Genomic DNA, 24,234 nt, shown 5'->3' with positions numbered 1-24,234 from the left:
GTCTCTGCATTTTCTAATTTTATTAGAAATGCATTTGTTATAAGAAATTGAAATACTTTTGATCAAGTAAATTTAATGTTTTTAAGGTTCTAAGAGAACTGAAAGACATGGTCCTTATCCTGGAGGAACCAGCAATCTTTCTGCAGGAAAGTCTACCTATACTTAATACTCACAGGTTAGCAGACAAAGGTAAATCCACAACTAGGAGTTAGTGAGTAGGAAGTGGACAGGGGTACAGAAAGAACTATATTCCCTACCTGACTGCTGGGCCAGAGAGCAGGCCTCACTGATCCTCTTGCCTGTGAGGTAGCTGAAGACAGCCTCGACAGGGTTGTCTTTTCGGGTTAATGAGACTTCCTCTTCAATCTGAGGTGTGGCAGTAAGAGATAGCCAGCGAGAGAAAGCTCTTCGCCGCTCCAGAATCTGAATGTATTCACTAGGCTCATCCAGCTGGCTGTCAAGCTCTTTCAGATGGCCCCAGAGAGCTTCACATAATGTCCATGTCAGGCTCCAGTGCTTCATAACTAAGAGGGACAGAAAAACAATGCTATCACATGAATTCTTACAATGAACCTCAGAGAAGGCATCACTTTAACTATGATGTAAAAATATATAAATTAATAAATACTCCAAACCACCACACAAGTTGATTAAACCAAATCTATCTCTACCTCACTCAGTTTTTACAAGTTCTAGAGATATGTAACTGCTTGCTCATTCCATATATCTGTGGTACTTACATAATAGATATAACTCTATGCTCTCTTAAACAGGTGCCCCATCCTAATTATGGCGAATATCTCAGATGATAGAGAGATCTCTAATTTGATCACATTCTGTCTACAAAATACTTCAAGAAACGTCAAGTGCTCTGAAAACTTGCAGTATTCTTTTTTTTTTTTTTGAGACAGAGCCAAAAGCTGTCACCCTGGATAGTGTGCCATGACATCACAGCTCACAGCAACGTCCAACTCCTGGGCTTAAGTGATTCTCTTGCCTTAGCCTCCCAAGTACCTGGGAGGCTAACTTGGGAGGCTAAGGCAAGAGAAAGATGCCTACCACAAGGCCCTGCTATTTTTTGGTTGTAGTTGTCATTGTTGTTTGGCAGACCCGGGGTGGATTTGAACCTTGCCAGCTCTGGTGTATGTGGCTGGCGCCTTAGGTGCCAAGCCAAGGAGTATTCTTTTTTTTTTTTTAAGAGATAGAGTCTCACTTTAGCACCCTCAGTAGACTGCACCCTCGGTATACTGCCGGGGCATCACAGCTCACAGCAACTCCTGGGTTTAGGCAATTCTCTTGCCTCAGCCTCCCGAGTACCTGGGACTACAGATGCCCACCACAACGCCTGGCTATTTTTGTTATTGTTGCAGTTTGACCAGGGCTGGGTTCAAACCCATCACCCTTGGTATATGGGGCTGGTGCTCTACCCACTGAGCCACAGGCACCACGGTTATTCTCTTTTAATATAGGCACAGCTTATTGAGTTTACCTGAGACTGCTCTAAGTACAGAGTTATGCAGCAGAGCCAAAATTTGTATGCAAGTAAACAAAACCCAATTCCATTTGTTTTCTTATTTGAGACAGAACCTTGTTCTTGCCTGGGCTAGAGTGCCATGATCTCAGCCTAGCTCACAGTAACCTCCAACTCCTGGGCTCAAGCGATTCTCCTGCCTCGGCCTCCCAAGCAGTTGGGTCTATAGGTAAGTGCTACCATGCCTGGTTAATTTTTCTATTTTTCACAGAGATGTGGTCTCACTTTGCTCAGGTTGGTCTCAAACTCCTGACCTCTAGCAATCCTCCCACCTTAGCCTCCCAGAATACACCCAGCCCAATTCCATTCTCTTAACTACTTTGCTATATTGCCCCTCAAGAAACAAAAGAAAAAGCATTGTTTATCACTTTCAGCCACTTATATTAGAAAAATGTCTTACACATTTGAAAAGATGAGACAACAAAGCAAACACAAGGAATGACATAAGTAAGTCTCAATGTGTCGGATTGGACATTATAAAAGTCTCTGTTTTTCTTTTTCTTTTTTTATTGTTGGGGATTCATTGAGGGTACAAGAAACCAGGTTATACTGATTGCATTTGGTAGGTAAAGTGCCTCTTATAATCATGTCTTGCCCCCCAAAGGTGTGGCACACACCAAGACCCCACCCCTCCCCACCTTCTCTCTGCTCTTCCTTTCTCCCAACCCTCCCTCCTTTCTCTTTCTGCTCTCCCCTTCCCCGTGTCATTAATCGTCCACATATCAAAATTGAATTCATAGGATTCATGCTTCTCCATTCTTGTGATGCTTTACTAAGGATAATGTGTTCCACTTCCATCCAAGTTAATACAAAGGCTGTAAAGTCTCCATGTTTTTAATGGCTGAATAGTATTCCATGGTGTACATATACCACAGCCTGTTTATCCATTCCTGGGTTGGTGGGCATTTAGGCTATTTCCACATTTTGGTGTTTGTAAATTGAGCTGCAATAAACAGTTTAGTGCAAGTGTCCTTATGATAAAAGGATTTTTTTTCCTTCTGGGTAGATGCCTAGTAATGGGGATCAAATGGGAAGTCCAGCTTGAGTGCTTTGAGGGTTCTCCATACTTCCTTCCAAAAACTGTATTAGTTTGCAGACCCACAAGCAGTGTAAAAGTGTTCCCTTCTCTCCACATCCATATCAGCATCTGCAGTTTTGAGATTTTGCAATGTGGGCCATTCTCGCTGGGGTTAGATAGTATCTCAGGGTGGTTTTGATTTGCATTTCTCTAATAATTAGAGATGATGAGCATTTTCTCATATTAGCCATTGATCTCTCTTTAGAGAAGGTACTATTCATGTCTCCTGCCCATTTATACATGGGATTATTGGCTTTTTTCATTTGGATTGAGTTCTCTACAGATCCTAGTTATCAAGCTTTTGTCTTGATATGCAATATCAAAATATGCAAATATCCTTTCCCATTGTGTAGGCTGTCTATTTGCTTTGGTTGTTGTTTCCTTAGCTGTACAGAAGCTTTTCAGTTTAATTAAGTCCCATTTGTTTGTTTTTGCTGTCGTTGCAATTGCCACGGCAGTCTTCCTCATTAAGTCTTTCCCCAAGCTGATATCTTCCAGTTTTTTTCCTACGCTTTCTTTGAGGATTTTTTTATTTCATGCCTTAAATTTAAGTCCTTTATCCATTTTGAACCAATTTTTGTGAGTGGAGAAATGTGTGGATACAGTTTTAGTCTTTTACATGTGGATGTCCAGTTCTCCCATAACATTTATTGAATAGGGAGTCTTTCCCCCAAAGGTATGTTCTTTTTTATTGTTTTTGAGACAGAGCCTCAAGCTGTCATCCTGGGTAGAGTGCCAGGGCATCACAGCTCACAGCAACCTCCAACTTCTGGGCTCAAGCGATTCTCCTGCCTCCACCTCCTAAGTAGCTGGGACTACAGGCGCCTGCCACAACATCTGGCTATTTTTGGGTTCCAGCCGTCATCGTTGTTTGGCGGGCCCCTGGCTGGATTTGAACCCGCCAGCTCAGGTGTATGTGGCTGGTGCCTTAGCCACTTGAGTGAGCCACAGGCACCAAGCCCCAAGGTATGTTCTTGTTTGGTTTATCAAAGATTAGGTGGTTGTAAGATGTTAGTTTCATTTCCTGGTTTTTGATTCGATTCCAAACGTCTATGTCTCTATTTTTAAAGTCTCTGTTTTTCAATAAATGTGATTTGCTAAACATGTAAATAATTTTTCTACTGTTTAAAATATTAAATATTAAGTTCCCAAATTAGAAGAACACTTTAGTAAAGTACTGATTCACAAAAACATAGTCACAACAGATAAAAGTAATAGTGAGAGAAGTCAAGATGGGAAATTATAAGTAGTTACTGGAAATACCAGTGGGACTTTAGCTAGATATAGAAGAATGGGTAAAATTTAGTAAAGCAAGCAGAAATTAATCTTTCTTCCTATGTTCTCTAAGCTAGAGAAGTAATGCAATTTTATAACTCCATATATGATTGCCTACAGTCTATTGAGGAAGGATTTGTATATTAAAGGGCACAGAACACAATGATAAAAACACACTGACAATTTCTTCTTGGGATTCTGCTTATTGAAACGACTACAAAAAAGGTCAAACTCAGGGATATACATACTGGACTGTTGTAAGGAAATCTGTCCTTCTATGAACACGTTACTACTCCTATTCTTGAGATATCAAAGGTAAGACATGTACGTGTGTGTGTACTCACTTTGTGCTTCTCTTAAATCTCCTGATGCTTCCTTAACCCAATCTGCATAGTCATGAATGACAGCAACTCCTGGATTGGGGACAATGAGAGGACACAACTCGTCCACATGAATGGTGCTATGTTTCAACTTGAGCTCCAGAGGTGTCTGGTATAACTGCAGGTCTTCATCCAGCTTCCTTTGTCTCAAACTGAGTTTTTCCAAGTGAACTTTAAATGGTGACTCAGTTAGGCTACAAGAGCAAATAAGGAACAAGATAGAATATGAAGATAATAAAATTAATTAATTAAAAAAAAAAGAAAATGAAGATAAGACAGAAGCTAGGATTTCCCTTCACGTTGTCATCCTGGGTAGAGCGCTGTGACGTCATAGCTCACAGCAACCTCAAACTCTTGGCCTTAAGCAATTCTTTTGGCTCAGCTTCCCTACAGGCGCCCACCATAACACCCAGCTATTTTTGTTGTTGTTGTTGCAGTTGTCATTTTTGTTTGACAGGTACAGGCCAGGTTGAAACCTGTCAGCCCTGGCATATGTGGCCGGTGCCTTAGCCACTGAGCTACAGGCACCGAGCCTGTTTCTCAAATTATTAGACATAGTCAATGTGGTCTTGATTCAATTTTCAAGCTTTGAAAACTTACAGAATATCAAGAGATCATGTGTAACCACTAAGTTTAGAAACAATATTCCTAATTGTGAGAGTCAAGAGATACTGTTTTGAGGTAATGTTAAAAATGAAGGATAAGGGCGGCGCCTGTGGCTCAGTCAGTGGGGCGCCGGCCCCATATACCGAGGGTGGCGGGTTCAAACCCGGCCCCGGCCAAACTGCAACCAAAAAATAGCCGGGCGTTGTGGCGGGCGCCTGTAGTCCCAGCTACTCAGGAGGCTGAGGCAAGAGAATCGCTTAAGCCCAGGAGTTGGAGGTTGCTGTGAGCTGCGTGAGGCCACGGCACTCTACTGAGGGCCATAAAGTGAGACTCTGTCTCTACAAAAAAAAAAAAATGAAGGATAATAGTTGATAACCTTCATTTAATCTATAGTAATTTTGTATAGGACACTGTATATACACTGATAATTATAAGAAATACTTATATGTAATCTCCAAGGCATGTTATCTATTATATATATAGAAAAATACTGTTTATCATATGTATGTATGTATCTCTGGAATATATCTAGAAATAATCAAAAATATGTATCTAGAAAGAAACATCTAGAAAGATAACAAAGCGTTGGTTTCCAAAAAATGGATGGTTTTGTTTTGCACCTATCATGTTGCCTTTCCCAAAAAGCATCAAGAAATGCAACTCAAAGCCGGGCACTGTGATTCACACCTGTAATCCTAGCACTCTGGGAGGGTGAGGTGGGTACATTGCTTGAGCTCAGAAGTTTAAGACTAGCCTGAGCAAGAGCATGATCCCGTCTTTAAAAATACCTAAGTGTTGTGGTAGATGCCTGTAGTCCCAGCTACTCAGGAGTGTCAGGCAAGATGATTGCTTGAGCCCAAGAGTTTGAGGTTTCTGTGAGCTACAATGACACCATAGCACTCTACTCAGGGCGACAAATTTAAGACTCTTTCTCAAAAAAAAAAAAAAAAAAAAAAAAAAAAATTAATTAATTAATGAAAAGTGTAACTCACGATTTAACAGCTACTGAATTGGGCAGGAATCCATATTCCATATAATCAGCAATCTGATGATTTTCCAGTTCATGAGAGCCATTCAGCTGTTCTCCACTATTAGCGAGAGTCCAGTTAGGGCCCCAACCAACACGAAATGAACGTCCCATAAATAGGGCCATGTCCATCAAGAGTTTCCCCTTGCCATAGGTGACAGACTTTTCAAGAGGGACTAGACCTGGTTGCCTTCGTGTACCCACTGTTTTCAACTGAACCTCGGGAGCTGGGCTAGGCACTGTAAACACAGCAGTGAGGGTTGGAGGAACAGACCAAGAGGATGTGGATGGAATATTCATTAAAGATGATGTTCTGGGAGTGCGACATTCTTGCATAGAGGCACTGGGTGAAAGGAAAGCTCCACTTGTAAATTTTGATTGCAGTAACCCACCAACTGAAATAAGAAGAAAAAAGGACTATTACAAAATAATGACAATTGTTTCTTTTGTAAACAACAAAAATCAGAAAGGCTGCTTTGTCTAAATCCACAAAGCTACTAAGTGATAAGACTGGGAGAAAAACTCAGTTAAATCTGGTACCAATGCTCATGCCCTTATCCATAATCCCAAATGTAACCTTTTCTCAGTCCATATAAAAATGAATGCCATGCACATAAAAATTTAAGAGTAGAAAAACAAAAAGAACCAAAACTCACATTTCTGTACTCTAATGCTCAATGATAGACCTACGGAAACAAAAACACACAGAGGGCTCGGCACCAGCCATATATACCAGAACTGGTGGATTCCAACTCAGCCTGGGTCTGCCAAACAACAATAACAACTATAAAAAAAAAAAAAAAAAACGTAGTTGGGCGTTGTGGCGGGCACCTGTAGTCCCAGCTACTTGGGAGGCTTACACAAGAGAATCGCTTAAGCCCAAGAGTTAGAGGTTGCTGTAAGGCCACAGCACTCTACTAAGGGCGACATAGTGAGACTGTGTCTCAGAAAACCACAAAACACAACACACACACTGAAGTATCTTATGATTGCATATGTGCCTTTCTGAAGGCTAATTCTCACCATTAATGCCTGTTTTTCAATTTTATACGGTTCTTGTCCAAACTATGTAGGTTTTTTTTGAGACACAGTGTCAAGCTGTCACCAAGAGTTTGAGGTTTCTGGGTAGAGTACTGTGGTGTTATAGCTCACAGCCCCCTTCTTGGGCTCAAGTGATCCTCTTGCCTCAGATTTTCCATTTTTAGTAGATGAGGTCTCCCTCTTGCTCAGGCTGGTCTCAAATTCATGAGCTCAAGCAATCCACCTGCCTTGGCCTCTCAGATGCTAGTATTATAGGTGTGAGCTAATGCGCCCAGCCTGGATTTAGTTATTGAAGTATGACATTTCCATCTTATACCCATTACAGAAAAGGTTAATTCAGCGCCTGTAGCTCAGCAGCTAGGGCAACAGCCATATACACTGGGGCTGGCGGGTTCAAACCCAGCCCGGGCCTGCCAAATAACAATGACAATTACAACAAAAAATGGCTAGGCGTTGTGGTAGGCACCTGTAGTCCCAGCTACTTGGGAGGCTGAGACAAGAGAATCGCTTCAGCCCAGGAGTTGGAGGTTGCTGTGAGTTATATATATTGTCCTAAAATGCTGTGGCATCACAGCATTTTATATAGGACAATAGCTTGAGACTCTATTTAAAAAAAAAAAAAATGTTTAGTATATGAAACCAAACAGTAAGTTTTCAAGGCAATATAAACAAATGCCTTCCTGGTAGTTCCTCTGGTTTTAAAATTAAAATTAATTACATCTGCTTATATCTTCTGCTGATATCAATACTTTATTGCCAATCCCAAAGCTGTAAGACCACTAGAAAAAAGAAAGCTTTATAATAAAATATATAATCTGCCTAGGAAGATAAAAATGTTTAGGAAAAAGTAGAATTTTTTTTTTTTTTTCCAGTTTTTGGCTGGGGCTGGGTTTGAACCCACCAATTCTGGAATATGGGGCCACCGCCCTACTCCTTTGAGCCACAGGTGCTGCCCTAAAAAAGTAGAATTCTAATGGGTATTAAGAGAAGGAACATTTGTTCCTAAAGACAACAAGATAGTGTTAGGACTGTATAAAAGAGTACAGTGCAGGATAAGTTGCTGAATTCTCTAAGAAATGTAATATAAAAATTAGGAAATCAGAGCTTGTCATCTAATCCATATCCATAAGCAAGTAAAAACATGACCCAAGGGTGGGCATAGTGAGTCACACCTGTAATCCTAGTACCTGGGAGGCCGAGGTGGGAGAATGCCTTGAGTTCAGGAGTTTGAGACCAACCTGAACAAGAGACCCCATCTCTACTAAAAATAGAAAAAAGTGGCCAGGCATTGTGTCAAGTACCTGTAATCCCAGCTATTTGGGAGACTGGGGCAGGAGGATAGCTTGAATCAAGGAGTTTGAGGTTGCTTGCTGTGAGCTAAGCTAATGCCATGGTACTCTAGCCTGGGGAAGAGAATGAGATTCTGTCTCAAAAAAAAGAAAATAAAAAAAAGGTTGGGTACGGTGGCTCATGCCTATAATCCCAGCACTTGGGAGGCCAAGGCAGGTGGACTGCCTAAACTCACAGGTCCAAGACCAACCTGAGCCAGAATTAGACCCTGTCTCTAAAAAATAGCCAGGTGTTGTGGTGGGCGCTTGTAATCCCAGCTACTTGGGAGGCTGAGGCAAGAGGATCACTTGAACCCAAGAGTCTGAGGTTGCTATGAGCTAAGAAGCCATGGAACTCTAGTAAGGGTGACCAAATGAGGCTCTGTCTCAAAAACAAACAAAAAAATAGACCCTAATAAAGTACAATACTTTTTTTCTCCATACAACTTCTGTATCTGCACCAATAGAGGTAATTATGTTTCTTAAAAACTGGTATTTATAAGAGTACAATTTATCTTGGCATCCTTATCATAGGCATAGCTATCAGGAGGATATCTGCTGGAGAACTTCACTCAGCATTGAAGATATGTGAAAAGCAAGACTTAATGACTCTATAGATTGTTTTGTAAAACAGTACATTTTATACAGTACCTAATGAACGAGATTTTGTTGACTGGGATGCTGAAATGGGGAGCCTGGGAGAACAGATTTCTTGAGAAGTATCTGCTTTGGAAGGAAGGCAACTGACATGTTGATCCAGCATCGTATCTACATCTTCTTCATCAGCAAGCAATGATGCTTTCATGATCTAAAAAGGCAATATCTATAGAATGAATGTGCTCCTCAGAACAGGTCCAAACAAGAAAAATGCAGTTTACAACAATCAAAAATATCATTCCTCCTCAAGGCTGTTATCTAGAGCTAGTATAACACCTGTATGACTAACTATATTATACTGTATGTGTCTGAAAGGCAAGTCAACATAATAAACCTCTCCCTTATATCTAAAAAGTCTTGCTAGATCATGGCACATAGTAGTTGCTTATGTTTGCTAAATTAGTGATTTAAAAGTCAAACATAAGCCAAAGGCTAAACACAATACCAAAAGGCTTTGGCAAGGGACCTAGACAGAGATTAATAAAACTTGTGTCTACCATGTTTTTAAATTTTTAAATTTTGTGAAGCACTTCAGATCCGCAAAACTATCCTTATGAAGTAGGCAAAGTAGTATCTTCTGGAGAAAAATCAGTGTTCACAGGTATTAAGTGACTTGACTCAAGTCAGACGGTAATAAAGTTACCAAGTGGAATCAAAATTAGGTCCTCTGATTCTAATGCAGTTAAAACCAGAAGCCCTATTTGCTAATTCTCAACATATCCTTCCTTCCCCGAAGGGGAAATGAGGCCCAAACACTGGCCTATTCTTGTTTTTTTCTTAAGTGAATAATCAAGGAAGAGGCCTGATGTTATGAGAGAGATAATTAGTTTGGCTTTCTGTTATAATGAAGGTTGGTTAGAACATCACCTGTAAGACATGTGGATTAATTCCCAGTGAAGATGCAATATGCGTTGAGGCAGACACAGGTTCCTGATCCTCAGGCATGCTCTCTTCTAACATGGAATCCAAAACTGGCTCCTGGGTAATATCTATCATATCACTGTCCAGTTCCACAACCCTCCCTAACTGCTCCACCTCTGGGCTCTGACTCTGTAGACAGCAGAAAGATCAGGAAAGCAGTATTAAATTATACCAAGACACACAGAGCTTCTAGATCAGATTTAGTTTATTCAGAATATGATATAGTGGGTGGCATCTGTGGCTCAAAGGAGTAGGGCGCTGGCCCCATATGCAGGAGGTGGCGGGTTCAAACCCAGCCCCGGCCAAAAACTGCTAAAAAAAAAAAAAAAAGACCTTGTGTCTCTCAGAATATGATATAGTAATTATTATATTTTATCCATTTTATTGTGAGGTATGGCAGATTTGCTAAAGAGTGATTTAGTATTAATTGTCCTAAAATAATAGGATTCAAATGAGGATTCATGAAATTATCCTTTTGTAATAATATTGTATCTGGAACCTCAGCTACCACCCATACTGAAACAAACAGTGGTCTTCAGGGACAAAGACTCAAAGACTATGGCTTACATGATTTAGCCAGCAACTACAATTTTCAGATTTACAAAGGGTTACCCTGCCCTCATACTACCTTGTACACAGAAGCCTCTGGAAAAAGAGAGCAAGAGGTATAGATACCAAATGTCTCCAGTAACTTTGTGTTTTCTTAAAACAATCACAAACAACTTTCTCGTTAATACATTTTGAGTTTGGAATTTATCTTCTGGATGACTGAATCCTGAAGTTTCCTCAGTGTTGTCTCAAAAAAAAAAAAAAAAGCTGAGGAAAATAACTGGTTAAATACATTTCCAATCCATATATCTGAAAACTCACTATGACCTGATAAAATAACTACCAATGACTGAACAAATTTATGAAACATTTGCAAACCAAAAGTTCTATCAATTATTTTTCTAACCATAATTTCATTTGCAGATTATTATTCTTCCATGATTTGTGTCTGATCTTTCACAAGTGGTCTATTTCCTTTTTAGTTTTTGTTTTTTTTTTTTGGCCGGAGCTGGGTTTGAACCCACCACATCCGGTATATGGGGCCAGCGCCCTACTCCTTGAGCCAGAGGAGCTGCCCCACAAGTGGTCTATTTCATGCAAAACCTCTAATAGACGTTATTTTACAAAAAGGTAGTTAGAAAGAAAATGTTTTCATAATCTTGTTGGACCAAGCAACCACCATTAGTGGAATCTATTACTACCCAGAATTCCTTTAACAAGTATCTTTGTTTAAAAAATGAGTGGTGTGAGAAACATAGAAAAGTGTTATGTAAGATGGAAAAATTCTCAAGGACTGCTCTAACAAAACTAGAGATTACATAAAGATGAAAAGGCAAATATGATACCTTTTTTATTTTTTTGTAGAGACAGCGTCTCACTCTATGGCCCTCAGTAGAGTGCCATAGTGTCACTACTCACAGCAACCTCCTACTCCGGGGCTTAGGCAATTCTCTTGCCTCTGCCTCCCAAGTAGCTGGGACTACAGGCGCCCGCCACAACACCTGGCTATTTTTGTTGTTGTTGCAGTTCCTCTGGGGCCGGGTCTGCCACCCTCAGTATATGGGTTCAGGGCCCTACCCACTGAGCCACAGGCACCGCCCATATGATACTATTTCTTAGCAATTGGTGACGCTACAGGCAGGTTTGACAACTTTTATTCTTTAAAATCCTGCAGTGAGGAAAAAAACCTTGTGATGATAATGTCATTTTAACTGTAAGAACTATAGGAAAACTTTCATTTCATAAGTTTCCCATTAAGTTAATTTTTAACCAAACAATTCAACTTTAAAGTTCTGATACTTCCCATCTTTTGCCAAGTTGTGAGAACACCCTACTATGTTTGGCTCCCAAAATACTGTTTGTATATATGATATTATATCTAAAATATTGTTTATACCATGTATCATGGGGTATTAGAATTTCTTACATACATATGTATGTGGTTGGGTCACCAGACAGTCAAGACTTAAAATAGGTTTTATGGCTGTTCTCTGTATCTAATACCAAGCACATCATAAGCACAATATCCTCTGAATACTCACTTTCTTATTTCAATTGCCTAAAGTAGTGCTTGGTCCACAGTGGAAAAAGCAATTAATAACTATAAAAACACTAGTAGGAATGAAGATGGGTGGGAGGAAAGGAAGAAGGGATACAAATTACTATACTACTCAACAAAGGAATACTACTAAACAGCAAGAGATGCTCACCTTGAACACTTTTAGGCAAATTTGGATGATTTGCTCAAATATCTAAATTAGAGACCTAAGGGTCTCAGCATATCTTTAGGAGGAATGCTAAAGATGAAGGTTTTATAATATTTACACCACTCTCACAGTCTGACATCTAATAGGTGGACAAGAGGGGAGGGAATTACTATGAAACTATAATAAGCTGCTAGAACTGTATGTGAATTTTGTATTTCTAAGAAATTGAAATAAACTCCCCCCAAAAGATGTACTTATTTTCAGAATAATCTTGGAAGATCCGCAGCTTTGTTAAAGCCAGTCCTGGGAAGAAAACTAGACTTAAAGTAAAACAAAACCGGATAATATAAAAGGAATTGAGATGGAAAAAAAAGACTACTGAGAGGTCTATGGAAAAGAAAGGCATGTACTGGAATATGACAATGATTATTACTTTAATTTTCCTTTTCCTAGAATGAAACTTCTTGAAGATAGGATTTCATTTATTTCTAAATACTAATAGTGTATTACAAATCCTAATTACACAGATAAATATCTGTAAAATGACTAAGTATATGAAGCATGAGGTCTCACAACTGAAACATTCAGTGACTCAAGAAATCTCCACTCTCCCATTTAAAGGAAGCTTCCTCATTCAAATGAGGCTGGTAATACTTTAAAGATACAGCATCTCTTAATTCAGTAGGAAAAGTAAGATTAAGATACTCTTACTAAACAGAGTGAATGACCAGTTCAAGGTCAAATAGATGTTAAATTCATTTTGTCCTCTCAGCCAAGTAGTCTGATTCAATATAATGACGACTCTTGTCCAACTCCAAAAGAATTTGTTTCCTAACTGTAAAAAAATGTTTATGCATGTATACATATATATTTATGTATGCTTGGAGACAGGCTCTTGCTTTGCCACCTGGACTATAGTGCAGTGGCATCCTCATTGCTTATGGCAATCTCAAATGTTTGGGCTCAAGCCATCCTCCTGCCTCAGCCTCCTGAGTAGCTGGGATTACAGATATATGCCACCATAACAGGCTAATTTTTCTAATTTTTTGTAGAGACAGGGTCTCACTATTGCTCAGGTTGGTCTAGAACTCCTGACCTCAAGTGATCCTCCCACCTCAGCTTCCAAAGGGCAGAGATTTATTACAGGCATGAGCCACTGCACCTGGCAAAATGTTTTATATTTTCCTTAAAAATCATCCCTGTCAACAATAATATGTTATCCTCAAGAGAAATTCAAACTTATGGTTTGAAAGGCCCACCAAGGTTAAGTGTATATGTATTCTATACATACATTTAGGGATATTACTGTAGGAGGCATAGGTCTATTTAATTTTTTTTTTTTTTTTAGTTAACTAGCAGTTTCAAAGTGGCATAGGTCTTAGTAACTGTGGATTTGGTTTTTACATTAATTCACAAAATATTTTTCAGGCTAATATATTATGAAAATCAATCTTTCTTTCAATAACATCTGAAATAAACAAGCATGGGGCTATAAAATTATATGTAATATAAATAAAATACATTAAAATATTGAGTAATTAAATCAATTCAGATGGCTGCCATTTTATTTAAAATAAAAGCATATGCAATATGAAATCAGATTTTCCTCTAAATCCTAATTACTTTTTTTTTCCTTTTAAAAGTCTTTAACTAGGCCAGGCCCTGTGGCTCATGCCTATAATTCTAGCACTCTGGGAGGCTGAGGCAGGGGGACTGCTTGAGCTTACAAGTTCGAGACCAGGCTGAGCTAGAGAGAGACCACTTCTCTAAAAACTAGACAGGCTTTGTGGTGAGTAACTGTAGTCCCAGCTGCTTGGGAGGCTGAGGCAAGAGGATCGCTTGAGCCCAAAGAGTTTGAGGTTGCTGTGAGCTATGACACCATGGCTAGCCAAGGGGAAAAAGTTTTTAACTTATTTGAATGGTGAATTCGCTCAGTAAACAATGTTAAGTTCCTGAACAAGTAAACTAGCCTGCCTTGTTGGTACTAAATACAAGTTATACTTCATTTGAAAGGCTAAGGTAAAAAGCTACATGCATCTCTAAGTGGCAAAAGCCTGAGGTTCTTCAACAAACAGTTCTGAAATATGGTTTTTCATCTCAAACACTGGGAAGAAGCATAAAATATAAATACGCCTGAGCCCTCATGCCATATCTGTAAAATCAAAGTCAAGTTCAACAGGCTATTGATGCAGCCAGTAGGAAACTGGATTTGAGACCAAAATTTTGAAACTAATGTTCAAACTATAGAACAAAATATTCCTGCAACTACATTAATTCATCTGTGTGATTAACTTTTATCTGCTAATATTTTCTCTAACTTAAAAGACACAGATGAGAGCACATAAAAATTTAGTTACCATTGTTTTTCCAGTTGCTTAGATTTACTCATTTTAGGAGCAAAAGCAAAACTTAAAACCCAAATGGAAACAAAGGACTGTGGATATTATATAAAAGACAAAGAATAAATGTGACTATTAAACAAAAAAAGGAAATCTTCTTAAATACCTAAAGAAATACCCCCACCTCCTCCAGAAAAAGTTAGGAAGTCTGAGGTTATGTTGTGAACTCAACCTCTCCAAGGAGCCAGGAAACAGTACCTAGACAGTCATCCTGAGGAAAGGATAAGAACATTGTGCTGTCTACTCAAGAATTTTCCCCATGCTAAGTAAAATGTAAGGTTTTTGATACTAATATCAAACCACTGGCATTTCTCATCTGCCTTACCTAGGACACTGAACAATATGAATGTGAAGTTCAAGAGTCCCACATAACTGCTCTAACATACCAAGCCCAAAGTCTTCATAAATAACCCAAGTAAACAAAACATAAAGACTAGGTATCTGAACACTCTTTTTTTTTTTTTTTTTGTTGCAGTTTGGCCAGGGCTGGGTTTGAACCCGCCACCCTCGGCATATGGGGCCGGCACCCTACCCGCTGAGCCACAGGCACCGCCGGTATCTGAACACTCTTAACCATTTCTTTCTCCTCATCCAAAAGGTCAAAGACCATTCACTCCCTCAATCAAAGCTATATTCTATTTGCCCATTTTGATGTCTTACCACTTTTCTCTTTGCCAGAAACTCATTTTGAAATTTTGGGGGGCTTATTTTTTCAAAGAGGTTTTACTTTCAGAAACGTCATTAGAGGAATTTAGAGTTATTTTCTAGTATTTGTATTCTGGCAATTGAAGAATCTGATAACTAATAGTTATCTGATAACCTGATAATTACTAGCCAACATTACATAAATGTTCCTGTCCACAGAGAGAACTTTTCTTTAGCTGGAACAATTAGAAAAGAGATTTCTTTAGGACAGTTACAACTTATTTATAATAACAGACAATAGTAAGACCGACCACTCGACTCTTCTAAGAAATATATGGATGCCATGAAGGCTACGTTGAACAGTTTGATGAGAATATTTCAGATTGTATATGAAACTAGCACATTGTACCCCTTGATTGCACTAATGTACACAGCTATGATTTAACAATAAAAAATAAATAAAAATAAAAATAAAGAAATATATGGAATGAAAAAGTACTTAGGACAAAAAAAAAAAAGAAAAAGTACTTAGGAAAGTAAGGTATAATAAAAAGATTCAGATGAAATGAACACAAATAACTGGAAAACCGAGTCTATTGACAACATTTCATTAGTGCAGGGGAGATTTCTTAGGATATTCTAAATACTATAAAGACAATAAACATAAAAGTCAACATAGTTCCAGTTTCCCTCATTTATCATCCCCTCAACCCTCCCTCACCCAGTACGCGCAAACATGAACATACATACACACATGTTCCAAAAAATGCCTCCCATGAGATTTAATAAATAAAAACTACACATTTCAGCAGCCATTAGAACAGTAGCATGAAAAATTCCAAAGGTCCAGATTTTTGTAGCTTAGAGGTAGAGAATGCTTTACAAAGAAATTCCATATCAATGATACAAGTAATTGCAATAAACAATATAGACCCTACTCTCCCCAAGCCAAATAATTCATTTACATTCCAAAACTATTTTCATAAAGATTATATACTGATAAAATACAAATATCAAGAGGTTACCTGAAGTATTAGCAAACAACTTAAGGGAGTTATAAACCTTTGCAGAAAGTTAATTTATCTTTTTTAAAAAAGATTAAGCTGTACATCAAGTAATCAATAAAAGTAGGATTTACTCTGTATCAACCGACATGAGCAAATGCTATCTTAAGTTGATCACTGAGCAGAGAATTTATCAAGTCCAAATGAGAGAGGGAGGTGTGTAAGAATGACAATCTTGAGAGGAATGATCCAAACAATAAGAGAATTCTTTAAATCTCTTACGTGAAAGACACATGCCTGTACCACCTCATAATCCTCCCTTGTACTTGTCTCAATGAGACTGGTAATTTATGTTTGTACTCTTCAAAGTTCCAGCAGTCATAAAACAGCTTTGTATTAGCTGCATGACTTGATTTCAACTTCGTATCATGGATTCCATTCAAATTCACTGTCCTTTCTCTACCTGGGGTGGAGGTGCAGGTTTGCCATTAAGAGCCATCTGGAAAGGGGCAGTCTGGCCTGCAGGAGGCAAAGGGGTAGTCTTCAACTTCTTTGTACTAGTTTTGGATGAATTCTCCTCCTCCTCTTCATCAGAATCCTGAAGGCCATACTTAGAAAAATGGGAGACCTAAGAAAAAGAAAAGGCCAACAAAATAAATATTACCATTGTTCATTTCAGAAGCTTCCATAATACCTACCCTTGCAATCTTGCAGCATTACCTTGAGAAAAAGGGGAGAGATAACAAAATATTTAAAACTAAGCAGAATGCCATCTATCATACTTTACTGGTTTTCTAAAAAAAACAAATCCAAAAGAACTGTTATTATTTTCATATACACATACTACCTAGTTGTTCTCTACCAAGACAAGGGTCTTCAATAAGTTAAATAATCCAATCAGCCCTGAGTTAAACTACCAAGTACAGAAAGTCAACCTAACCACTCCCCAAATTTTTCAAAGATTAAAAAAGTTTAAGAACATAGGAAAAACACTGGAAGATATTGGCCTGGGGGAAGACTTCATGAAGAAGACTGCCATGGCAATTGCAACAACAACAAAAATAAACAAATGGGACTTCATTAAACTGAAAAGCTTCTGTACAGCTAAGGTGACGATAACCAAAGCAAAGAGACAACCCACACAATGGGAAAGGATATTTGCATATTTTCAATCAGACAAAAGCTTGATAACTAGGATCTATAGAGAACTCAAATTAATCCACATGAAAAAAGCCAACAATCCCTTATATCAATGGGCAAGAGACATGAATAGAACTTTCTCTAAAGACGACAGACGAATGGCTAACAAACACATGAAAAAATGTTCATCATCTCTATATATTAGAGAAATGCAAATCAAAACATCCCTGAGATACCATCTAACCCCAGAGAGAATGGCCCACATCACAAAATCTCAAAACTGCAGATGCTGGCGTGGATGTGGAGAGAAGGGAACACTTTTACACTGCTGGTGGGACTGCAAACTAGTACAACCTTTCTGGAAGGAAGTATGGAGAAACCTCAAAGCACTCAACCTAGACCTCCCATTCGATCCTGCAATCCCATTACTGGGCATCTACCCAGAAGGAAAAAAATCCTTTTATCATAAGGACACTTGTACTAGACTGTTTATTGCAGCTCAATTTACAATCGCCAAAATGTGGAAACAGCCTAAATGCCCACCAACCCAGGAATGGATTAACAAGCTGTGGTATATGTATACCATGGAATACTATTCAGCCATTAAAAAAAATGGAGACTTTACATCCTTCGTATTAACCTGGATGGAAGTGGAAGACATTATTCTTAGTAAAGCATCACAAGAATGGAGAAGCATGAATCCTATGTACTCAATCTTGATATGAGGACAATTAATGACAATGAAGGTTATGGGGGGGTGCAGAAAGAGGGATGGAGGGAGGGGGGTGGGGCCTTAGTGTGTGTCACACTTTATGGGGGCAAGACATGATTGCAAGAGGGACTTTACCTAACAATTGCAATCAGTGTAACTGGCTTATTGTACCCTCAATGAATCCCCAACAATAAAAAAAAAAAAAAAAAGTTTAAGAAGAGCTTATGTACCAATTCACAATTCTGCCTAATAAGTTACTGAAGTCTGTAATGACACACATTAGGAAAAAACACAGACCGCAGAACCTCCATAGTTGACCATCTCCCTATATTGACTGCCTCCTTAAGTTGACCTAATTTTCATAGACTGAACAAGGACCACATGTATATTTATCAGTACAGTAGGCCTGGTTTCTTATGCTGACCACCTCTGCATGTTGGCCGGTTTCTTATAGTCCCTCAAGTGGTCAACTTACAGAAGTTTCCCTGTATTAGATATGTACCTAAATGCTCATAGGAAGGGGCAGAGAGGACTTCAATCATGTGTCCATAGAGATTTATAATAGTTCATTATTGCAGTTGTAACCAAGCGTATAATTTGGAGCAAATTATGATGCATCGGTTTCCCAAGTCACAAAAAACAGAGAATTTTGTTTGTTTTTTTGCAGTTTTTGGCCGGGGCTGGATTTGAACCTGCCACCTCCAGTATATGGGGCCGGTGCCCTACAAAAACAGAGAATTTATTACAAACATTTTGTGACTCTAATTATCATTTCTAAAAGTCACAAATCAAATTAAATTGAATAGCTTCTGTATAGCTAAGGAGACAACAACCAAAGCAAAGAGACAACCATCAGAATGGGAAAAGATATTTGCATATTATGAATTAAACAAAAGTTTGATAACTAGAATCTACAGAGAACTCAAATTAAACAACAAAAAAAGGTCAAACAATCCCTTATATCAATTGGCAAATGAGATGAGTAGAACCTGCTCTAAAGAAGACAGACAAATGGCTACAAACATGAAAAAATGCTCATCGTCACTAATTGTCAGAGAAATGCAAATCAAAGACCACCCTGACATATTACCTAACCGCAATGAGAATAGCCCACATCACAAAGTCTCAAAGCTACAGATGCTGGCATAGATGTGGAAAGAAGGGAACACTTTTACACTGCTGGTGGGACTGCTAATACAACCTTTTCGGAAGGAAATATGGAGAATCCTCAAAGAACTCAAAATAGACCTCCCATTTGATCCTGCAATCCCATTACTGGGCATCTACCTAGAAGAAAAAACATCATTTTATCATACTGACATCTGCACTAGACTGTTTATTGCAGCTCGATTTACCAAACTGTGGAAACAACCTAAATGCCCACCAATCAAGAACTGTTTAACAAGCTATGATACATGTATACCATGGAATACTATTCAGGCACCAAAAAGGATAGTGACTTTACATCCTTTGTATTAACCTGGATGGAGCTGAAACATATTCTTCTTAGTAAAGCATCACAAGAACGAAGCAAGAATCCAATATACTCAATTATGATATAAGGACAATTGATGCTAGTACATGGTGGGGGGTGGGGGAGCAGAGAGAGGAAAGGAGGGAGGGGTGTGGTGACATCACAGTATGTGACACACCTCTTAGGGGTGGGACACAATTATAAGAGGGCCTTTAACCAACAAATACCAGCAGTGTAACCTAGTTCTTTGTATCCTCGATGATTCCCCAACAATTAAAAAGAAAAATAAATTACAAATCAGGCTGGGCAGGGAGGCTCACACCTATAATCCTAGCACTCTGTAGACCAAGATGGGTGGATCACTTGAGCTTAGGAGTTTGAGACCCACCTGAGCAAAAGCAAGATACCATCTCCACTAAAAATATTAAAACTAGCCAGGCATTTTTGCATGTGCTTATAGTCCTAGCTACTCGGGAGGCTGAGGCAGGAGGATCACTTGAGTCTAAGAGTTTGAGGTTGCTGTGAGCTATGACATCAGAGCACTCTACCAAGGGTGACAACGTTGAGACTCTTGTCTCAAAAAAGACAAAAAAAAGAAAAGAGAAAAAGTCACACATGAGTTAAATGACTATACCTTAAAAACCCAAGAACCAGTTTCGGGCCGATACTCTTTAAACTGAGCTCCCTGTTTCCTTGAAACTGCTTCCAATCTCCCTTCATAGTTGATATCAGCAAGTCGATCTGGGCTCTTTATTAAACAACGAGATGTTTTATCTGTTGGCCAAACTCCATCCAATGTAACTTCAGCCTTCCTGTAAAGAATAACAAAGTAAAATGTAACTGCTTCATATTTTAAGAACCAAAAGCCAACTAACACCTATACAAATAGCAAATAAAGATACCTATCTATTACTGTGCACCTGTTTCATAAACTTGCATCTTACTTCCATGATAGATCATCCACACATACCCAAATTCAACCTGATTCTAGAGTCATACTGCATTTATTTCAAATTGCCATGACCCAGCAATTATTTACTTTCTAATTTGAGTAACCGTTAAGCTAGGAAGGCTTGACCAAGCTATTTAGGTCACAGTCCAGTGGAAAGACCCAAGTCTTACCGCAGGTCTCATAGTGCTATCATACTTACAAACAGTAATAAAAATAACCACTGCTATTTACCGAGTGCTTTTAGAATAAAGCATCAGGAACATCACAGTATTTTCCATTAACTAACAAGTACGAAAATGACTGCAACAGTGGTAGTGTACCACTTCTAATACCAATTTAAGTGTTCAAGGGCTGTGTCCTATTCAGTTTGTATACTGTGCATCTGAGTGACTAGCACATATTTTTTCATAATTATTCTTCATTGTCACAGTATGGAATTTATCACCTTAAACTACTGTACATTTCTGAACTGTAAGAATATTCACATTGTTGTTTAAACAGCATAAAATTTCATCTTGCAAAACTTAAACTCTGTATTTACGTTAAACTAGTTCCCATTCTCTGCATTTCCTCCTTCCTTCTGACAACTACCACTCTGTTTCTTCTTTGAATAGGTGAAATTATATAATATTTATGTTTTTGTGACGGGCTAATTTCACTTAGCATAATGTCCTCAAGGTTCGTCCATGCTAAATATGTGTCAGAATTTACTTCCTTTCTAAGGCTGAATAATATTTTATTGTATATATCACATTTTGTTTATCCATTCACTCACCAATGCATACTTGAGTTGTTTTTACCTACTGGCTATTGTGAATGATGCTGCTAGAAACTGTGTGGAAATATTTCCTTGAGCTTTTCTTCAGTGATATATCTAGAAGTGAAACTACTGGATCCTATAGGAATTTTATTTGTAATTTGTGGATGAACCACCATGCTGTTTTCCATAATGGCTAAACGTGCCTATCAACAGTGCACGAAAGTATGACTCTCTCCATATCTTTGTTAACATGTTAATTTCATTAAAAAAAAAATAGGAACCATGAGATATCAAGTATGGTATCTCATTGCGTTTGTTTTCTTTTCTTTTAGGCGGTATCTCCCTTTGTCACTGTTGGTAGAATGCTATGTCACAGCTCACAGCAGCCTCAAATTCTTGGGCTCCAGCAATCCTCCTGCCTCAGCCTACGGACTAGCTAGGACTACAGGCGCCCACCACAATACCTGGCTATTTTTAGAGATAGGGTTTACCTTTTGTTCAAGCAATCTACCCACCTAGGCTTCCCAGATTTGCTAGGTGTGAGCACGACACGCAGCCTTCATTGTGGTTTTGATCTGCATTTTCCTAATTATTAGTGATGCTTATTGGCCATTCATTTTTACAGAAAGGTCTATTCAAGTCCTTTGCCGATTTTTAATTTAGATTACCATTTTTTGTTATTGCATCATATAAGTTCTTTGTATTCTGGTCACTAACCTTTATCTGATATATGATTAGTAAGTATTTTCTATCACTTTACAAGCTACCTTTTCATTAATTTTTGTCTTTTGCTATGCTGCAGTTTTTCAGTTTTATGTATCAGAACTTGTCTATTTTTCCTTTTTGTTGCTTATGCTTTTTTGTCATACCCAAGAAAACATTTCCAAATCCAATGTTATAAAGCTTTCCCCAAGTATTCTTTTAAGAGTTTATGGTCAGCACCTGTGGCTCAAGGGATAGGGTGCCAGCCCCATATGCCAGAGGTGGCGGGTTCAAACTCATCCTGGGCCAAAAGCTGCAAAAAAAAAAAAAAAAAAAAAAATTTTTAGCCAGGCGTTGTGGCAGGCGCCTGTAGTCCCAGCTGCTCGGGAGGCTGAGGCAAAAGAATCAGGTAAGCCCAGGAGCTGGACGTTGCTGTGAGCCATGTGACGCCACGGCACTCTACGAGGGCAGTAAAATGAGACTCTGTCTCTACAAAAAAAAAAAGAGTTTATGGTTTTAGGTCTTACACTTGGGTATTTGATCCATTGTGAATTAATTTTTGTATAGTAAAAGGTAATGGTGTAAAGTAAGGGTTCAACTTAATTCTTCTGCCTATGGATATCCAGTTTTCCCAGCACCATGTCAAAAAGACTGTTCGCTCCCATTTAATGATCTTCACATTCTTGCTGAAAATGATTTGACCATCTTCGTGAGGTTTTATTTCTGAGCTCTCTATTCCATTGGCATTTATGTCTTTACACCATCATCACTTTTCTTTTTTTTTTTTCTTGAAACAGAGCCTCAAGCTGTCACCCTGGGTAGAGTGCCATGGCATCACAGCTCACAGCAACCTCCAGCTCCTGGGCTCAAGCGATTCTCGTGCCTTCGCCTCCCAAGTAACTAAAACTACAGGTGCCAGCCACAACACCCAGCTTTTTTTGGTTGCAGCGGTCCTTGTTCGGTGGGCCTGGGCTGGATTTGAACCCGCCAGCTCAGGTCTATGTGGCTGGCACCTTAGCTGCTTGAGCCACAGGTGCCAAGCCATCATCACATATCTTTTAAATAGTAAGTTTTTGAAGTCAGGTTATATAAAATCTCCAGATTGTTGTTCTTTTCATTTTAAGAATGTTTTGGCTTTTCAGGGTTCCTTTAGATTCTATATTAATTTTTGGAAAAATGAGCCAGTCATAGTGACGCATGTCTGTACTTCCTGCTACTCAGGAAGCTAAAGCAAAAGAATAGCTTGAGTCCAAGAATTTGAGGTTGCAGTGAGCTAGGATGAACCCACTGTACTCTATTTGGGTGACAGAGCCAAGACTGTTTTTAAAAAACACACACACAGGGTCAAGGTATGGTGGCTCACTCCTGTAATCCTAGCACTCTGGGAGGCCAAGACAGGTGGATTGCTTGAGCATATAAGTTCAAGACTAGCCTGAGCCAGATGGAGACACCATCTCTAAAAATAGCTGGGCACTGTGGTAGGCACCTATAGTCGCAGCTACTAGGGAGGCTGAAGCAAGAGAATCACTTGAGCCGAAGAGTCTGAGGTTGCTGTGAGCTATGATACCACAGTACTCTACTGAGGGAGACAAAGTGAAACTGTCTCAAAAAACAAACAAGCAAACATACATACACAACACACCAAAAAACACAACTTGTGATGTTGCATTAATTTATCTATGTCCTCTTTAATTTCTTTTTTCCCCCAGTATAAAAGCTAAATTTTATAGCCGGGCGTTTTGGCGGGCGCCTGTAGTCCCAGCTGCTCAGGAGGCTGAGGCAAGAGAATCGCTTAAGCCCAGGAGTTGGAGGTTGCTGTGAGCTGTGTGAGGCCACAGCACTCTACAGAGGGCCATAAAGTGAGACTCTGTCTCTACAAAAAAAATTTTAAAAAAAGATAAATTTTATTTAAGAACAAAGAGAATTGGAAGTGGGTCGTCCTTTTCATTATGGAGACAAGGTGAGAGATCACTTTAATTTCTTTCAGCAATATTTTGTAGTTTATGATATACAAGTCATTCACATCCTTTGTTAAGTTTATTCCTATGTATTTTATTCTTTTTGATATTATGAATAGGAATTATTTTCTTAATTTTCTTTTCTGATTGTTCATTGTTAGTATACAGAAATATAACTGATTTTTACATGTTGATTTTGTATCCTATTATCACAGAATTTCATCACAAGTATTAACAAGTTCTTTGTAGAATCCAAGGGTTTCAAAATATAAGATCATGTCATCTAAGAATAGAGAAAATTTTACTACTTTTCAAAATTGTATGCCTTTTGTTTTTAATTGCTCTGCATAGGTATGTTTAAGAGAATAAAACCGGGCATGCTTGTATTG

At 38.7% G+C, this 24,234-nt stretch overlaps 1 protein-coding gene across 3 annotated transcripts in view; it reads right to left on the bottom strand.

The window, feature by feature from the left end:
* NUP98 (nucleoporin 98 and 96 precursor) overlaps positions 1-24,234 on the bottom strand; it is a 140,291-nt gene that overhangs the window by 26,710 nt on the left and 89,347 nt on the right. For all 3 annotated transcript variants that reach the window (XM_053560822.1, XM_053560823.1, XM_053560824.1), the window contains exons 19-25: positions 20,108-20,285; positions 16,611-16,775; positions 9,791-9,973; positions 8,918-9,074; positions 5,863-6,292; positions 4,229-4,458; positions 258-524 (exon numbers count right to left, since the gene is read on the bottom strand). In XM_053560822.1, coding sequence (XP_053416797.1) covers positions 258-524; positions 4,229-4,458; positions 5,863-6,292; positions 8,918-9,074; positions 9,791-9,973; positions 16,611-16,775; positions 20,108-20,285 — 1,610 coding nt within the window. The remainder of the gene's footprint in view (positions 1-257; positions 525-4,228; positions 4,459-5,862; positions 6,293-8,917; positions 9,075-9,790; positions 9,974-16,610; positions 16,776-20,107; positions 20,286-24,234) is intronic.

The sequence above is a fragment of the Nycticebus coucang genome, chromosome 14 (genome assembly GCF_027406575.1).
Source record: "Nycticebus coucang isolate mNycCou1 chromosome 14, mNycCou1.pri, whole genome shotgun sequence".
NCBI lineage: Eukaryota > Metazoa > Chordata > Mammalia > Primates > Lorisidae > Nycticebus > Nycticebus coucang.
This window is presented reverse-complemented; position numbering and strand designations above follow the sequence as displayed.